This window comes from Acanthopagrus latus, chromosome 5 (assembly GCF_904848185.1).
Source record: "Acanthopagrus latus isolate v.2019 chromosome 5, fAcaLat1.1, whole genome shotgun sequence".
Taxonomy (NCBI): domain Eukaryota; kingdom Metazoa; phylum Chordata; class Actinopteri; order Spariformes; family Sparidae; genus Acanthopagrus; species Acanthopagrus latus.
In genome coordinates this window covers 26,655,072-26,672,373 of record NC_051043.1, presented here as the reverse complement: position 1 = coordinate 26,672,373, position 17,302 = coordinate 26,655,072, and the positions used below count along the sequence as shown (strand labels likewise).

The following is a 17,302-nucleotide window of genomic DNA, read 5'->3' as shown; positions in this document are numbered from 1 at the left end:
AAAGTTACAACCCATAATCTCACTTTATTACCATGGACACCTGCACCTGCCAGTTCAGGGTTTCAGATTTTACATATGATGAACCTGCACCCACGTAGACATCTATTCACTTCTACTGCAATTACATCCGCAGCTCAGTACACGTAGCTTGTCTTGAAGGTCTGTATGAACACAGGAACACTAGTGTGGATGGTAAAATTGAAATGGATGGAGAAACTTTGATGAATCCCGGCCCTCAGGGTGAATTTTGAGATCGTTTTAGGCAAGTTTGGGTACCTCCAGGCGTGTAAATTCACTATGCGGGGACCTTTTTCAGTAAATGATGAAGTGTATATATACTCTACTTTAGTAGTCAGTGCTCGACAGGTGTGGACTCCTTCAAAGGTGAACTGTGCCTGAACTCTGGTGACAACCTTATGCAGCCTCAAATGTGTACACCGCATCTTATTTCATTAATATTTCTTCTGATACCTCCGCACAAATACCACAGTGTTGCCTTGGGCCCGTGAGAAAAGGATCTTTGCTGCAGACACTTGAACTCTGACCTGTTCTGCTTCTGGTGTATAGATGTTCCAATTATGGCAAGTTTGTGTCGTCGGAGAGGGATAAGGAATTTACTTTGGTGCAAAGTGTTTAATCTGAGCTGTTTATAAAACTGAAGGCTCTTTATAACATAAGGAAATTATGTAGAACGTGACTGATTAATGCATGTTTTTCTTTTAAAAGTTAATTGTTGTTTTCATCTTCATTACCACAAAAAATGTGTTGCTGAGGCTTTAGCTGCCTGAAGTATATCTCTTATCACCTGTGCGGTGATGGCCCCGTAATTATGTGTAAAATATTGATTTCAAACCGAGTGTAGCCCTATTTTGTGTCTTTTAGCCACTGAAACCATTTAGTTGTCCTTGTCGGCAGGATTTCATGCTGTCTGCAGCAAACAGGAATACACACAGACATTTTGGGGCCAGGTGCTTTCAAGCCAGACATTTCTGCTAGAAGGGACTAGAGTGCCAATTTCAAAGTTGGCACTTTCAAAGATAAGAAACAGATTTTTAAAGCATTTCACTTTCAGTTGGTTTCAATGTTCTGTCTGGCTCTTATTCCCTCTAGTGTCCTGGTTGCTCTCTGTGTGAGATGCCTGCACCTCCCCTCTTGGAAAAAAAAAACAAAACAAACTGTTGATCTGCTTTATTATTTAACTCATGAATTGGAAAGAGTGCAGTGCAGGTGCTGAGACTTTGAATTGGGCATTACCCCATCATCACATGTTGAGCGGCTCAGTTAGCTGAGGTCACTTCATTTAACCTGGATAATCCAATCCAAATCCTCACAGTAGAAAATATTCTCGGTTTCCAGGCAGTGCTGGGCACATAAGCCTGTTTCCTCAACAAGATTATCACACACTGCCTCTTGCCTGCATGGTTTCTTCTCTTCGACTAGCTTTCACCTCCTCTCTGTCGTGCTTGCTGTGCCTCTGCCGCTGTCACAATGGTCTTTTTTTTTTTTTTCCACCTTCTTCAAGGCAAACGCTCTGTCTGTCCTTCGATCCATTCATTCGGTTTTTCACATGGATAAACTTGCAGGCATGCACACGCAGGCACCGGGCGAGGATGAAAGGGAGACAGGGGAAAAAGTTTAGATAAACTCTGCGCAATACCGATTGTATCTGCTCTTATCTGATGAATGAAAGCAAGCAAACATTCTGTGATAAACATGTCAAGACGCCATTACGCTCGGCTTCACTAAACTCTCTGTTGTGAGGTCTTTTCCCTGGGTATGGAACATGTTGCATCAGAAAACTGTCCCTTGCTCGGCTCTCTGTAGATTTTGCCAAGTTTAAAATGTTTAACGTCTGCACATGATTTACCTCTTTATGAGCTCGACGCTAGCACGGAAAGCAGCAGTGTTTTAGAGCTTCGGGATCTTTTATTCCTTTTTGTCCTTGGAAGTGAAGGAATGGAAAAGTGAGTGAACATGGAGACAAAAGACTTGAGTGAGGAAATTAAGAGGGATAAAAAAGAAATGAGGTAGGATAACCGTAAGAACCTCATCTACTGGGAGGTTTAAAGAAACCAAAGCAGGGACAGATGGGCGAAAAGAAAACTTCTTTTCTTCTTTATTTGTCTGCTTTAAAATTCAAGCATGAGCGGCAGTATTAGAGTGAGAAATGATGATTACAATTTATAGTTTACACCTAAACCAAGGTGAGGTGGAGATTGACTGTTGATACGTTCAGACTTTTTGGCTCTTGAACGTCCTCTTTCACTTCCTACTTCACCCTGCAGATTACCCGTGTGTGTGTTATCATCCATAATTACACTTGAGCGAAGCACCAAGAAACCTATATTAGACATAGTGATGTGCTGCTGGTTTTCCCCAGTATGTGAGCTACTCCATTAATTAGTATTGGCTTGTTTATGGGGAGGCTGTCGTGGCCTAGATAATGATGCCAAAGTCACTTTTAATTAATGACCATAAAACATTTATGGGACCATAATTACACAGTGGCAGCTAAGCCTATTAATATTGATCTGAACATTAATTATTCTGACTCTTCATATTACTTATCTGTGCTACCATCCTTTTAATTATTTTTTACTTGATATTTTGTTTTCAGCTATTTAGTCTTATTTACTTGATTTGGATTTGATAAACGCGGCTCAGTGTCGGCATTAGCGAATTACGTGTTGAAGTCTCAGCAACATCATTTCAGGTTCGCTGTATGAAACAAAGATGAAATCCTTTTTCCATCTAAAATATATAATCCTGATCTCATCTGTAACATCAGAGGAGCACTTTGTCTTGAATTGAACCCTGATAAGTGCAGAAAGGCTGATACAAGTCAAAGTCAGATTGATTACCTCTTTTCAAAGCCAAGGAATGATGAACAGCTGATGTGAAAAGTTTAGCTCTTTTCCTGGCACTTAGTTCTGAGGGAGATTGATGGCTTGCTTTAAGCGTGGTAGCTGAATTTTTTGTGGTCCTAATGTATGTGAAACCAGGAGCACTCAGCTGAAATAAAGACTATGATTACGGCGTAAAAAAAAATGACAAGGATTGCAGGTATACATTTGCGTTCTTTGCAGAAGTTTAGGAATCAAAATGTCCCAAAGGTCGTTCGTTTCTTTTAAATGATTTATTTTTCTTCCAACCATGTGAGACCCTAAAGAACAAATCGAGGAGTGAGTGATATCTGGACTAAAAATTTCTAATAAGACATCGAATGAAAGCTCTTGATGACAGAAAAGGACACACATCTGACTTCTCAACCAATCCAGAGTTATTAATCAAAAACCGAGACCACCAAAAGACACTGTACACTACTCTGGGACAAAAGGATGTAAGTGCTCAGAGAAATATTGTAATCTACGTATTATTGAAGTTTCAGTATTAAAGATTGAATCTCATGAACCACTTGAGGACAAGGTATGACCCTTTTTTTTTTGGTTTTGGCTCGTGGTCAAATGTCGTTTACGCCCCTCAGATTCTCATCTCTCAAAGTGTTTTGTTTTTTTTCATCAACAAGTGCAGTTAAATTCACATTAAAGCAACACAATGCCTAACATAATCGCTGCATTAAACAATTTGATACACACAAGACAGAAAAAAAAACAAGAAAAGGAAACCGCAGCAGTGATGAACCCTGAAGCTCATCCCAGTAGTACAACTCAACAGATAAAAGATTTATGTGAATTAGACTTTTAACTAGAGTGTTTGAAAGTCAGCGGCTGAATGTGTGGTGTTGAAACCTTTCCCAGATGTTAAGGATTTTAAAAGTCCTCTTGTGCGTTTCTGTTTTTTAAAAGATCACAGGAAGTTGTGAAAGAACCTGCTGTAATGCCAGCAGCTCGACAGGCAAAAGGCACAGCGCGTTCAGGTCAGCCTCATTTAGCTGCCGGTCGCTCTCTCCCCGTACTGTGTCTCCCTCTCACATCACATCTGTGTGAATTTAAAATCTGAATGTTGGGTTGTAAACCGTTTGAATATTAGTTTTAGGTCATCTGATTCTGAGCGGTGCAGATCCTGGAGGTCTCAGATGGTGAGGGAGTGACACGAGGGGAGGGAACGGAGCATCTGGCCAGCATATGAGATGGAAGGGAATCCCAGGAAACGCAGTGACCCACTTCTCCCTGGTTTTTCCCTTTTTTTTAATGTAGCGTTTGGACATCAAAGAAGTTGAGACACATGGCTGCCATCTCGTAATGGATCTCACGTGAGATCTGAGAAACTAGGGAAGCGTGAACGGGCATCCGTGCCTCTCTCCATCTATGCCTCTCTGTAATTTTTTCTCTCAGTAATCTTCCACCTACTCTACATTACTGTTTTCTCAACTTTTTTTTTTTTTTTGCATTTCATCTTCGTCTCTTCCTCCTTGTGCTTTTTTTTTTTTTTTTAACTTCCTTTTATCCTAAACATTTCATGTCCCTCTTTCATCCGCCCATCTGCCAAGATGCCATTATCTGATTTTGCTCCACTAAGGAAGATATGTCTTGTTTTCCTCGTCCTTATTCCTGTATTTACATCATCCGTGCTGCTTGACTTTGTCATTTATTCGTGTCTGTGTTTAGATTTACACATTTCAAAATGTATGTATATATCTGCATAGGAAAGCAGGTCGTTATGTCACTTTTTACTTGGTTCCTGCTCGGTTCTGTTTTCCTCCTCAGTCTGAATCTCCGTACATCACGATGAAAGATTAATGTAATTGTTTGTCTGTGTTTGTTCTCTTCCGCTAGTCCTGTTCTATCATGGAGAGATGTTCAGCACATCATCGTAAAGACGTCTAAACCCGGACATCTCAGCGCTCCTGACTGGAAGACGAATGCTGCTGGTTACAATGGTACGCACACAAACGCACACACACTAACTTATTATCAATTCTACACACCAACTATCTTGTTCTGACGCCCCCTTTTCTATCTGTTTTAGTTTAACCTTATTAAAACGTGTCTTACCTGAAGCGGTCTGATGTATCAGTTTCTGTTGTTTGATATTTCTTTTGGGCTTTTGATTCACTGCATTCCACCCAGAAGCAGCGAAACAAACAAACAAAAAAAACAGGACACAGAATAGAGCCAGTAAGGCATCATTATAAAACATCCCACAGTATCACAGTTATGAGTTGTGTTTCCGTAAATTGTGAAGACAGTGACTCATGAGCACTGATCAGAGAAAGTGTTTTCCTTCTGATAACCGCAGACTAGTTTGAATACAGGAACATGTCATGCTGTGGTTTGTAACTTTCTTTTCAGCAGGCATTGTCTCATCTCATCGGTTAAGCAACAGTTGCGTTTATGATTCATAGCGGGTTACAGAGTGTGGTTGAAAGAAAAACAAACATGCGTTAATTTGACTCCTGAATTATGTTTTTGGTCTCAACCAGAAGAGCGTTGAGGAGCAGTTTCCAGAAATGTTCCTTCTTGCTTAACTACTCTGCCGCCAGCTGCCATCTGTCAGGGTCCATGTGGTGGCTGCTGTTTTGTAACTTTGTGGTGCGTGCTTCAGTGTCTACGCATACCTGTGTGTGTGTGAGAGAGAGTGTGTGTGAGTGTGTGAGTGTGTGTTTGAGGGAGAGGAACCAAGAGAGTGAGAACTAGGGGTCAGCCAGGCTGCAGGCCCAGTGTGCCTGGAGATTTTCCAAGTGACTGTTTTTTCAAAGAGGAACTAAAGAGAAACAGAACAGGGGAGGAGGGGTGGGGGGTGGGACAAGTATGGAAGGAATTCATATTTGAGCTGCTGTACCAATAAGTTGAGCTGTTTCCAAACTTTCTTTTTAATTTTTAGGAAAAAAAAAACATTCCGTGTGTGTCTGCAGTATTTTCATCGTTATGTAGAGGATTCCTACTAAAAAACAACAGGATGACACTGAAGATTTTTTTGCTTTCTTGGACAATTTTGTTACAATGCAAGATACTCACATGGTGGTGACACGGTTTCAAGATAAGGGGGGGGGTGATCCTGACTTCTTCTTTGAGGAGTTAAAACACTAATCCATTATTTTTAGACTATCTTTGGTATGATAAATGTTCAGAGTTAGCATTGTCGTGATGTGATCAGCTGTGACTTTTCACTGTTGTCTACAGTCAGCCACCTGTACGGCTTCGGTCTAATGGACGCCGAGGCGATGGTAAAGGAGGCAGAGAAATGGAAGCAAGTCCCTTCTCAGCACGTCTGTGTCGAGAGCGCAGACCGACAAATTAGGTAGATCACAGACACACACACACACACACACACACGCACACACCTTTCTGTCTGTTTAAGCATTTACTACATCGCAAAAATGTAGGCATTACGCCATGTCGTTGATAAACCGCTCATTCCAAACACTGGGGGAATTCCTGGGAAGGATTTCCACAACATTTTAGAACTATGTTGCATGAATTTGGTCTCATTCAGCCACAAGCACATTAGTGAGGTCAGCCACTCATTTTGGGTAATGAGACCTGGCTTGTAACTGGTGTTACAGTTCATCACATCAGTGTTCGATTGAGCCGAGGTCAGAACTCTGTGCAGGCAGGTCAAGTTCGTCCACAAAGTCTTTGACAACCATTTCTTAACGCTCCTCACTTGAGGGAAGATCCTTACCTAGTGCACAAGCTTTTACATCAAAGTCATCTAAAATAGCAGAAAGCTATTCTGTAGTTCAACAAGTTTATAAGTTGTAGTAGGCTTACATCCTGGCTGACATTAAGAAATCTGATACTATCTTGTGTTCATACTGTGCAAAGTTAAAACGAAATGCCAGATATGTCATCTTTTCTTAAACTTTTTTTTTTTTTTTCTTTCCCTGGTGTTTTATGCACCGGCATGTGTTTGAGAGTGTGGTTGTGCAAGCTGTACCTTGATAGGGGCCAAGCATTAGTTCTGGCAGGGTGGTTCTCACATAAGACCTTTACTACGCACACTCTCCCTCCCTCCCACACACACACACACACACACACACACACACACACACACACACACACACACACACACACACGGAGAGAGCCAAGGCTTCACAGCTTGTTATTCTTGATGCAGCTGGAAGCCTGAGCACTGTTCTGTGTTAGGCTGGCTGGCTGGATGAACTTGGGCCCTGAACTGGTTTGCTTTCAGTCGAAGGCTCGGCGGCCAGCGACTGCAGCATTATCAGTGTCACTCTGTCTGTTCTGCTCCAGTGCACGAGTCAGTCCATATGAGGCTTATGTAAAGTCCAGCTTGTGTCAGAGGCAGTCATGCTCAGGCCTCCGTTCTCATGTAATGTGTGTTGGCTTACGGAGAGGTTTCCACTGTTGTGCGTGAAGGAAGTAAAAGCAACCCTGTCATTTTAGCCTCCTGTTTTCCGTGTGCAGCGCATTTATGAGTGGCCCGAGAGATGTGTGAAATGGTCAGTCAGACATTGGTCGGGTTACTGGGAGCGTGAGCCTTGTTTATAAACAGAATTACCCTGTGTTCATCCAGCCAAATGACAGGCTTGCAAAGAAGTAGGCAATCACCAGAAAACAAAAGGCTCTGTTTTGTTTTGTCTTGGGAACGAAGGCAAAGAAGCCATGAAAGTTTTATGTGCAACACAGTTAAAAACTGAATTTTCTGTTTGCCCCCAAAAAGTCTGAAATGGTCTTTTTCCCCTCACAAACAACTTTTGTTGAGTTAGATTGTCTTTAAATGTGTCTCTGCTCATGAACGCGTGAATGTTGGCGGCGATTTTTGATGAGGCAGAATCAATACGAGACGCTTATCATTTGCTCATACATCTTGACATGCGTGTGTGTGTGTGTATGTGTGTGTGTGTGTATACTGCATGCGTATGTGTTCTGAGCGTCAGCCGTCACCTCGCTGCTGTGTTTCCCACACACCCTCTGGCTGGCCCCTCTGACTGCGTTTGGTAATGTCTGTCTGCTATCGCTCGCCTCACTCCACTTGGAGCACGCACCAGGAAAACTGCCTGATCCGTGTGCAATCAGGCTGGTAGTAATCAGCTGTTCATCTGCTCTGCTCGGTCCCATGCGTGTGGTTCGGTTATCTGTGTTGTGTCATGGAGAAGCCAGAACTGTGATATCAGCCCTAGACTCCCCAGCCATCGCTGTTGTCCGCTGTCCAAACTGTCATCGAGGACTTACGAAAAAGACAATCAAGGTTTTTCTCTCTGTGATTTATTACATCATGTCCACTTGAGCTCATGTGAATGTCCTTGTGCAGTTCTCTGGCTCCAGTGGTTCTGATGTGAATTGTTAATATTGGCCTTCAGGCACGTAAGATCAAAAATTGATTTGGACAAAAGGGGAAATTGTTAGATGGATTGTGTACCTGTGTTTATTCTGGAAAGGCGATTCCTATCACACGGCTTTAAATAATCATAAACCACTTTCACTTTTTGCACACTTCTTCTTTAAAATATTTGGTACCAGACAGATGAATCTGTTTTAGCCGCAAGTTTAAATTGCAATTCTCGCCGAAAGCCATTAAATTAATCTTGATGACGCGTTTTGGCCTTTCACCAGCAAACTGGTATTTTAAGCAGTAATTAGTAATCAATGGAGTGAAGATATGTTGTTCCAAGTTAAAAGGTTCCATCATCTTCACACGGCTAAAGACAATCTTCGCGCGCTGATAATTGCTGTGAGGTAATTTTCCTCTTAACGATAAACATCTGTGCCGTAACACTTAGGCCCTTAAAATGTCACCATTGTGTTTATAACCCTGACAACAGGGAATCTAATCTAATAATAAAACAGTTTCGTAAAAACGAGATCAAACGGCACATGTCACTAGTAAAGACTGTCTTTTAACCCTCCACCCTGCAATAATGAAAATAATAATCAAGCAAGTTTAGTCCAACAGCTCTGTTTTTAGTTTCCAGCACACTGCAGTGAGTTAAATAACATCTAAATGGTAATTAGCGCTTTTATCCAAAGTAAATTTTCTTCTTACTCTCCCATGCACACACACACACACACACACACACACACACACACACACTCACAAATCGATGGACATGAGCTACCAAACTTCCCTAAAGACACTTTGACAGAAGTAGAGGAGGAGATGAGGATCATCCCTGTGGTCAGTGGTCGACCTGCTCTCCCCCCCCGAGCCACAGCTGCCCCTGTCATGTGTTGGATCTTTTCACTCTTTATCCAAAGCATCGCTCGGGAAAGATGGTATTCATTGTCCCCCGCGCTGGACCTGTCCATGTTTTCACTGTTTTTGTTATCATATTGCTTTTATATTCGATCATATCACAGACGTTATTCAAGGGATTATTAGATGTTTGCGTTGGCTGTTAGGTGATCTTTCTGCTGCCGAGCTGTGCATAGCAGACGGGACAAATAATGTTCATTGTCGTTCTTATCAAGCTCGTGGTTCTCGGTTTCTTTTGGCCGGTGGAGGTTTAGGAAATGGAAAACCTTAATACGGTCTTGTGTGCATGCTCTTTGGTTTCTGGAGGAGGATAAATCAAAAAAAGAAGTACATGTGATTGCTTTTTGGGGTGCCTCGGGGTATTGAGTCTTGATATTGAATGTTATGTCAGTCACTAACAGAATTTTTGGCTACAGTTCACTGAGCAGAACGTTTTCGGTGTAGGGAGACGTTCACAGTCAAAAACCTCTTTCTCCCCGAACGACCCGACAGACTGCAGGTACAGCTATGTTATGTCTGAGGGCACACAGAGTGACTTTCAGCTGCTAAATCCTGTGTTTGAAGATGATGGCCAGTTTAAATTAACCTTCAAGCTGCTTGGTTCCAATGTTGGTCTACAAAATCTGTATTACATCTTTGCAGTGAGGCAAATATACCCAATCCTGATTCTATCAGCGATGGCAAATAACCTTTTCCCCTGTGAAATCCCAACTTGTTTGAGTTGAGTTGTTGGCATCAAATTCAGAATGTGTCAAGTTGATGAGACAAAATATTAAATATTTTGTTTTTGTGTTGTTTTAAAGGGAGTGTCCAGTTTTTCACGAAAGATCGGCAAATGCTCACATTCTGTTCTTTTTTTAAATTTATGTTTAACTGGATGAGCAAACTTTTTGAAATCAAGGTTGTATATGTCCTCAAACAAATCAGAGCCCATCTTTTATGTACTTTTCTACAGTTAGTGGCTTAATCTCGTCATCGCAAAATCTTCAGGCCACGACAGTCGCGTGGGAAAATCTGATATTGTTTATATATTCATTTGTTGCTGATCTGTTTTTATTTTTGCTGCAAAGAAATGTACAATATGTGTGAGTTTGGGATTGGTGTGATTCACTGGAAGGAAACCTCGAGTGATGGTTGTTATAGTTCCCCACTGCGCAACACTGACTCAGTATTGTCTATACACGAAGCATCAAGTTATCAATGCTCCTGTAGATCTCTCTCTCTCTCTGTATGTTTTCTTCTCATGTCTACCTTTTCTGATTGGTTCCTCCAGAACTATCCGTCCAGAGCATGTTGTCCGTTCGGTGTACAAGGCAACAGGATGCACTGACAACCACAACCACCACGTGATCTTCCTGGAGCATGTGGTTGTACGTATTACAATCACGCACCCTCGCCGTGGGGACCTGTCAATCAACCTGACCTCACCCTCAGGGACCAAGTCTCAGCTGCTCGCCAACAGGTAGAAAAATAAAAAATAAAACAAGATGAGAGATGTTATCTGCAAGTGAATGCAAAACAGAATTCATAAGTGATGTTCTGACTCATTGGGTTTAATATTTATTGTAGCTAAATTTCATTAAACTGCCACTTTAATACTGGCTGAAACACTAGTAAATGCTGCAACCTCCAGAGGATTGGATACTGAATGGAGTGTAAGTGCTGTATGTACCGGCCTCGTCTCCATTCACCTCAAATAAACCACAGTCCTGTACAAAGTTTATACATGGTTCATTAGAGACTATGATTGGTCTTGGATGAGTGGTTGAGATTGTTTGCACTGGTATTTGCAACACTTGAGTCGTTTCCTTATCTGATATCTATTGTGTGATTTGTGTGTGTGTGTGTGCTTCTGTGTGTGTGTGTGTGTGTGTGTGTGTGCGCAGGTTGTTTGATCACTCCATGGAGGGTTTTAAGAACTGGGAGTTTATGACCACCCACTGCTGGGGAGAGAAGGCAGCAGGCGACTGGGTCCTAGAGATCTACGATTCACCTTCTCAACTCCGTAGCCAGAAAGTACCGGGTATGACAGTATTAATGATTGAAAAAAAGGATCATTGATCTATAAAATATTTTGGATGTTGTTTTTTTTTTTTTAAGTCTGAACCAGTTAAAATAGAAGAGGCAGGGGAGAGTTTCATCTGGATTCGGTGCAGGACCAGCAGGAGCACACATGTTGCTCTGGAGGCAGTGAACTTAACTGCTCAAATGACCCACTAATTTAACGACATAATAAAGTCCCAAATGGAGAGTGGCAGTTTTTAAAAAGCTGTTAACGTAGATAACCATAATCCCATGTATCTTGTGCCTGGTCTAATGTTGAATAATCTCTTCATGGTAGCTGAAAATACCCTGAAATATAGAGTCATTTAGATCATACAGTTGTTGTTTTAGTGTTGAAAAATGGTTGAAATACTTCCCCATTAAAAGTGTAACATAAAAACTACAGCAGAATTGTCTGACATGACGCATTTGGATGTGTTCTAATGAAATAAATATTCAAGCATATTCGTTTGTTTTCTCAGGCAAGCTGAAGGAGTGGTCGCTGGTGCTGTACGGCACCACCGAGCACCCGTACCTTCCGATACCCAAGCCCCGCTCCACCCACACCGACGAGGAGTTCACAGAGGAGTACAACGGTAGGTGATAAATCCAGAGTTGTGCACAGACAGGTTAACCACAGAATTGCAAATTAGCACAATTCCCGGCAGCGGCTGTTTTTTTTTTTTTTCTTGTCCTGTGACAATGACACTAAGCACCCCCTAGATTAGGTGTGAGGTTGTTAATAAGGACTGCAGCAAATAACTATTAATAATTCCATAAGATCAGCTGGTATTATCAAGTGTATTCGACTAAGCGTGTTCTTGTGATCTTCACCTCTTCACACTGCTGCTCCTGTGTGTCCGCAGGCCCCTGTGACTCTGAATGCAATGAGAATGGATGTGAAGGTCCTGGACCCCATCACTGCAACAACTGTCTCCACTACTTCCTCAAGTTCAAGAACAACACAAAGTCAGACACCCTAAGAAATTTGTTTTAATCAATCAAAGTGTATTTACCTGTATTATATAGCACCTTTCAGACAACTAAAGATGCAATTCAGTGTGCCTTAGAAGTAATTGGGGAAGCAAAACTTAAAGTTGATTCACGTTTATACGAGTATCTTCATAATAATACCAATAAAACAGTGAAATGTCTGAAATGATGATAGAGAATCAATATTTCCAGCTTCTCTCAGATCATCGCAGATCGTTGGGAAGGCTTCTCCAACAGCTCAGAGCGCAGTGGAAATTAGAAATTAGTAAAAAGTAAAATATTGGCCTTGTGTTGGATCAGAGCTAATAATTGCTGCTTCTAATGCGAGATGTGTACCTGGCAGTGGGCAGAAAGGATTTTGTTTCTTGAATCATTTTATTTTGTACCTATTATTGTACATATCTTTATGGATGGCAAAACAAAGGTGATGTAATTACATTTAGGAATGTAATGATTAATTCCACTCAGTGTCACTGACTTTTCCCACTTTTATAGACACTTTATAGATTGTCAAAGTGTGCATGGAGATGTAAAAATGATTGCTCTGTGGAGTCCACCAGAACCAATTTGTTTTTTTCCCCCCGTCATAATTTAAAAAGTGCTTCTTAGATGGTACGTCTTGCTCTTATGTGATTTAAGCTGAAAGAGCTTGAAGTCTTCTGAGGGTCCAGAGACAGACGAATATAGAGAGCGATCAATATTAGCTGAGGGGGTCTCAATCACAAGGTTTTAGCAAAAGGAAAAGTGCATGTTGCTGCATACTAATCCGCAGATAACTAGGTTTAATCAGCTCGAGGCGATATTTCAATTGTGTTTCAGACCTCAAAGAAACACTTGTGCTTCTTTAAGGCCTGTTTGTTTCAGCCCCGTTTGAATTCATTTAACAGTCGGCATTACGGCAGGAATGGAGACATTAAGCAGAGACGCGGTATAAAAGTAGTGACAGAGTTTAAGTGCTGCTTTGTAAAGGTTTCAGCAGTAGAAGCCACAACTTCAACAGCACATTGACACACTGCTGCTGTTTCGTTTGCTACACTATCTCTTGCTTTTTGTGATATTCTGACCCTGAGTCATATCTTTATCATTTATTTTTCTTCAGGAATCCGAAAGGTTTTATTTTGATTTTGTGGCATTGAAGCGCTTTGATGCACTCGGCTGTGTTACAACAGCTCCGGTTCATTTGAAATTCAACACATTTCCTTTTTTCCACCATTTGCGATCACAGGCCAACTGTGTCATTCCGTGAGCTTAATGTAAATACAGTTAGGGAACAGTGCAGGTGGTGTTCTTATTAGTTTACACTTGTCAGTTTTATAACAGTGATGCTGTTTCCTGTCGACCACGTCGTGTTCGGTCTCTCTCTTCCTCCTGTTTTTAAGTGTGTGCACGCTTGTGAGTGTGTGTAACTTTGAAGGTGTGTGTGTGTGTGTGTGCATGCACATTTGTGTGTGCCCTCAGGATCCCATTAGGATCAAAGTCTGTTGTAATTGCCTTTGTGTCAGCGGGTCTCTGCGCTAATAAAAGACAAACCAGTGCAGGTGCATGAGAATGTGCAAGCTTAGCCGCTGCCTTATCATTAGCCCACTTTAGAGGTGTGCTGCCCTTTTCTGCCACCACAGGGAGCAATTGATGAATGAAGATTGGGGGGGGAGTGGTGGGAGGAAGGAGGAAGGACGGCGGTGGTGTCGAATGTTCAGATAATTACATCCCTACATATGTGTTTGATGGTCTAGACTCTCCAAAAGGTGTGTGTGGCGCTTTGAAACACTGTAGGCAGCAGTTCTGTGTGTATCAGCACACATGTGTGTATGTTGTATACAGGGCTATAGACAGGATTTTAGAAATACTCGGGTCATAAGCCCAGTAAGTCTCCAGATACTGTATTTTTTGATGAGGCTAAAATTCCCCTGTTTGTCTGAATATCTGTGTTTCGTCTCCAACTTGACTGAATGTTTTGGCCTCTTCAGATCTTAGTAATGAATTTGGCAACTAAAACACGATCATAACTCTTTAGGAACGATGGAAAACAGGGCTACAACTAACAATTGTTTTTGATTAATCTGGCATTTATCTTCACAAGTTAACTTTAAAATCCTCACAACTTCCCAAATTGATGTCTTCAGACTGATTCTTTTCTGTCCAACCAGCTGCCTGAAACCCAAAGTTCATTTATCATCATAACTGATAAAGAAAAAAGCAGCAAATCTTTACCTTTTTCTTTTTTTTCTTTACCACTTTTTTTTTTTTTTTTTTGATTTATCGATTGTCAGTATATTTAGTACATGTTCTTTCAATGGACTCATCTATTAATTTTGTATAATGCAGGTTTAATGGCCCAAAAATATTATTTTTTTAATTCAAAGGGGAAAAAAAAAATCCTTTTCCTTTAAATTGCTTGTGCTGCACTTTCATGTCCATCGGATTTAAATCTCTGACATCTGCTTGCACTGACTGTGTGGTCAGGACTGTGCGGTTCTGAAAATTTTAACACATTCTGTGGTGTCCTTGGGGTAGGCGTTACATTATAGTGTTTACATAATCTTTAGTGGTTAAATAATCATTTTAGCCGAGGAATGGTATCGTAGTTGGAGGACAAAGGTATGGCAGAGAGTATGTGCACACGTGGATTATGTGTCTCACACGTGCCATATGTGCGTCTTGGCAGAAAACTCTGTAGTGTGTGAATGAGGCTTAAGCTGTGTGTGTGTGTGTGTGTGTGTGTGTGTGTGTGTATTGTGCTCTTGAGGATTTTGGAGATCTTTTTCACCTTATGAACGGAGCCTCAGGGTGAAATGAGGGGGTGACAGAGAGCTGTGAAGTTATCCAACAGATGTTGCACCTGTTCACTATATAGCGTCTGCACGCACACACTTGGCCCCTCTACATCTGTTTGTCCCAATTCATTACACGCTATTGATACATGAAAAATAGGTTTACATTTACAACGGGTAATTATAAAAAACTTTTTCCGCTTGAAGTCCTATAAAATTACATTTTTCTTGAGCTCGTATTTACAATTGGACCTAATGTATTATGCCCGTAATACTCTTACACAAGGGGCATATGTTTTTATTCAGACATGTGTTTTACATTGTGGGCCTGTTAACATTACGCTGAGATACAGAGGTTGTTAATCACGGCACAATGAGTTCTATTTTGTCTTTTGTTGTGTAATATGTCTGAAACCTGAATATGTCTGTAGGAAATATAAATGGTCCCCTCTTCTTGTTCCACTTTGTGCCGTTTCTGACGTTCTCTTTCACCTTATGTCTCTCTTTTCTCTCTCTTTATTCGCCTCTCTCTCCAGGATGTGCGTGTCAGAGTGCCCCAGTGGCTTTTTCCGTGACGACAGGAAGCGCTGCAAGAAGTGCTCCTCGTTGTGTGAGACCTGCGTTGGTAGCCGGAGTGACCAGTGCACCACGTGCAGGACTGGTTTCCATCTTAACGAGGGCTCCAACACGTGTGTCGCCAACTGTGCCGACAACTTCTACCTCGACCGTGGTACGTTCCACCGCCGGCCAAGCTGACTCTAAAATGTACATGAATGGTGTCTAACTTCTACCAAACAACATTTAAAAGTTAATTGAACAGTTCCGGTGATGCTGCAGCAAAATGCCTCCAGATCATTGGTCCCTGCAGGGTCAGTGATCCATCTTTCCAAGATCAATGTCACCTTTCTGTCCATTGATGAAAATCTCAAAGTGTGAAGTTCCTGGGATTAAAGAATGGCCCTCAGTGTCGATCAGAAAAAAAAAAACTGCTTTAGTCCACCACCTCAGAATGATGCAGTTGTGTCCTTGATGTAACGTCTAGCCAGTCATTTATTTTCATGCACTTGCTGAACCGAACAGGACTGGAAAGTCTGTGCTAAAAATAGAATTTCTCATCGTTGTAACGTGGAGTAAAACATGAAATAAAACAGCTCTGCAGGAGGATTGTCTATAGATTACGTTTACGAGAAGTCGGCTTATTTAATTTGCGTCGACCTCTGGTACAGTGTTAACATACGGTTTTTACTGTATGTGTATACTTAAGATGTATACCAGCCTGGATGAAAGTGAAGCAGAAATGAGAGACCGAATCTATGCATGTCTTATAATTATGTCTATATACTGGTGTGCAGCCAACGCAAAGTCCTGGCAGCTCAAAGAGACTCTGGCAGCAGATCTGATGTGATCTGATCCAGGTTCAATCATAACATTTCAACAGGCCAAGATGTAGTGGATACTTTTTCTTTTAAAATGTTGGCACCGCTGAGTATTGTGTTGTGTTAAATGAGCGAGAGTTTATTTTCTCTGTGTCAGTCTGACGGCCAGCCAAGATGAATTCCTGCCTTTTATTAACACATGGACGCGTTCATGTGATGGTTGCGTTACTGGTCAAGAATCACATTTCAAGCATTTTTTTTGTAATATTTAATTTGCAGAATAGTCAATATGTTAAGTCAGAGGAGGCACATTGTTTAGACTAGGGATCGACTGATAACGATGATGATTATTATTGATTAAGGGGACCAAAAAACATTATTACTGTCCAAATTGAGACCCAGATGGCCGTAGTAAAATATGTTGTTCAGAGTATAAGATGTCAAAAAAGAGAAAATGAACATCATGGTGGCATCTTCACATAATAGGCTGTCCAAGGATCCAAAGATTCTCTATTTACTGTAATATAAAACAGACACAAGCAGAAAATCTTCATCATATGAGAAGCTGGAACAGGGAAAGGTTTTACATCACTGCTTGATAAATGACTTTGGACCCAGTGCTTCCAACTAAAATGGGAAAGTCGCACTACTGAGACAATGTAAAAGTGCATTTTCTTTTATGGAAATCTTTCCATGACCTGTCTATATCCTGCATACACCCTGTAATGATTTTCAGATTCCTGAAAATATAACCAGCAATGCTCACTTACACTCAGTCTCCTCCTCTTAGACCCTGTGACTTTCCCGGACAAAACCGTAGAGGTTGTGTCATACATAAGCAACATTTTTGGATATGTGGACATAATGGTTTTGATTAATAGCTGCAGTCTTCTCTATCGTTTCCTTGGAATAATAAAACGCCTTGTTCCCGCGTCTTTTTGGCAATCCTCGTCGCTGCTGAAGAAACAAGTGTCCATGTGCATTGTGTCAAAGCGTGTC

At 41.4% G+C, this 17,302-nt stretch overlaps 1 protein-coding gene across 3 annotated transcripts in view; it reads left to right on the top strand.

Annotated features, from left to right (window-relative positions):
* The window catches only part of pcsk5b (proprotein convertase subtilisin/kexin type 5b), a 73,001-nt gene that overhangs the window by 27,244 nt on the left and 28,455 nt on the right, over window positions 1–17,302 (top strand). For all 3 annotated transcript variants that reach the window (XM_037096849.1, XM_037096851.1, XM_037096850.1), the window contains exons 10-16: window positions 4,737–4,840; window positions 6,084–6,201; window positions 10,394–10,582; window positions 11,007–11,143; window positions 11,646–11,759; window positions 12,030–12,132; window positions 15,464–15,657. In XM_037096849.1, coding sequence (XP_036952744.1) covers window positions 4,737–4,840; window positions 6,084–6,201; window positions 10,394–10,582; window positions 11,007–11,143; window positions 11,646–11,759; window positions 12,030–12,132; window positions 15,464–15,657 — 959 coding nt within the window. The remainder of the gene's footprint in view (window positions 1–4,736; window positions 4,841–6,083; window positions 6,202–10,393; window positions 10,583–11,006; window positions 11,144–11,645; window positions 11,760–12,029; window positions 12,133–15,463; window positions 15,658–17,302) is intronic.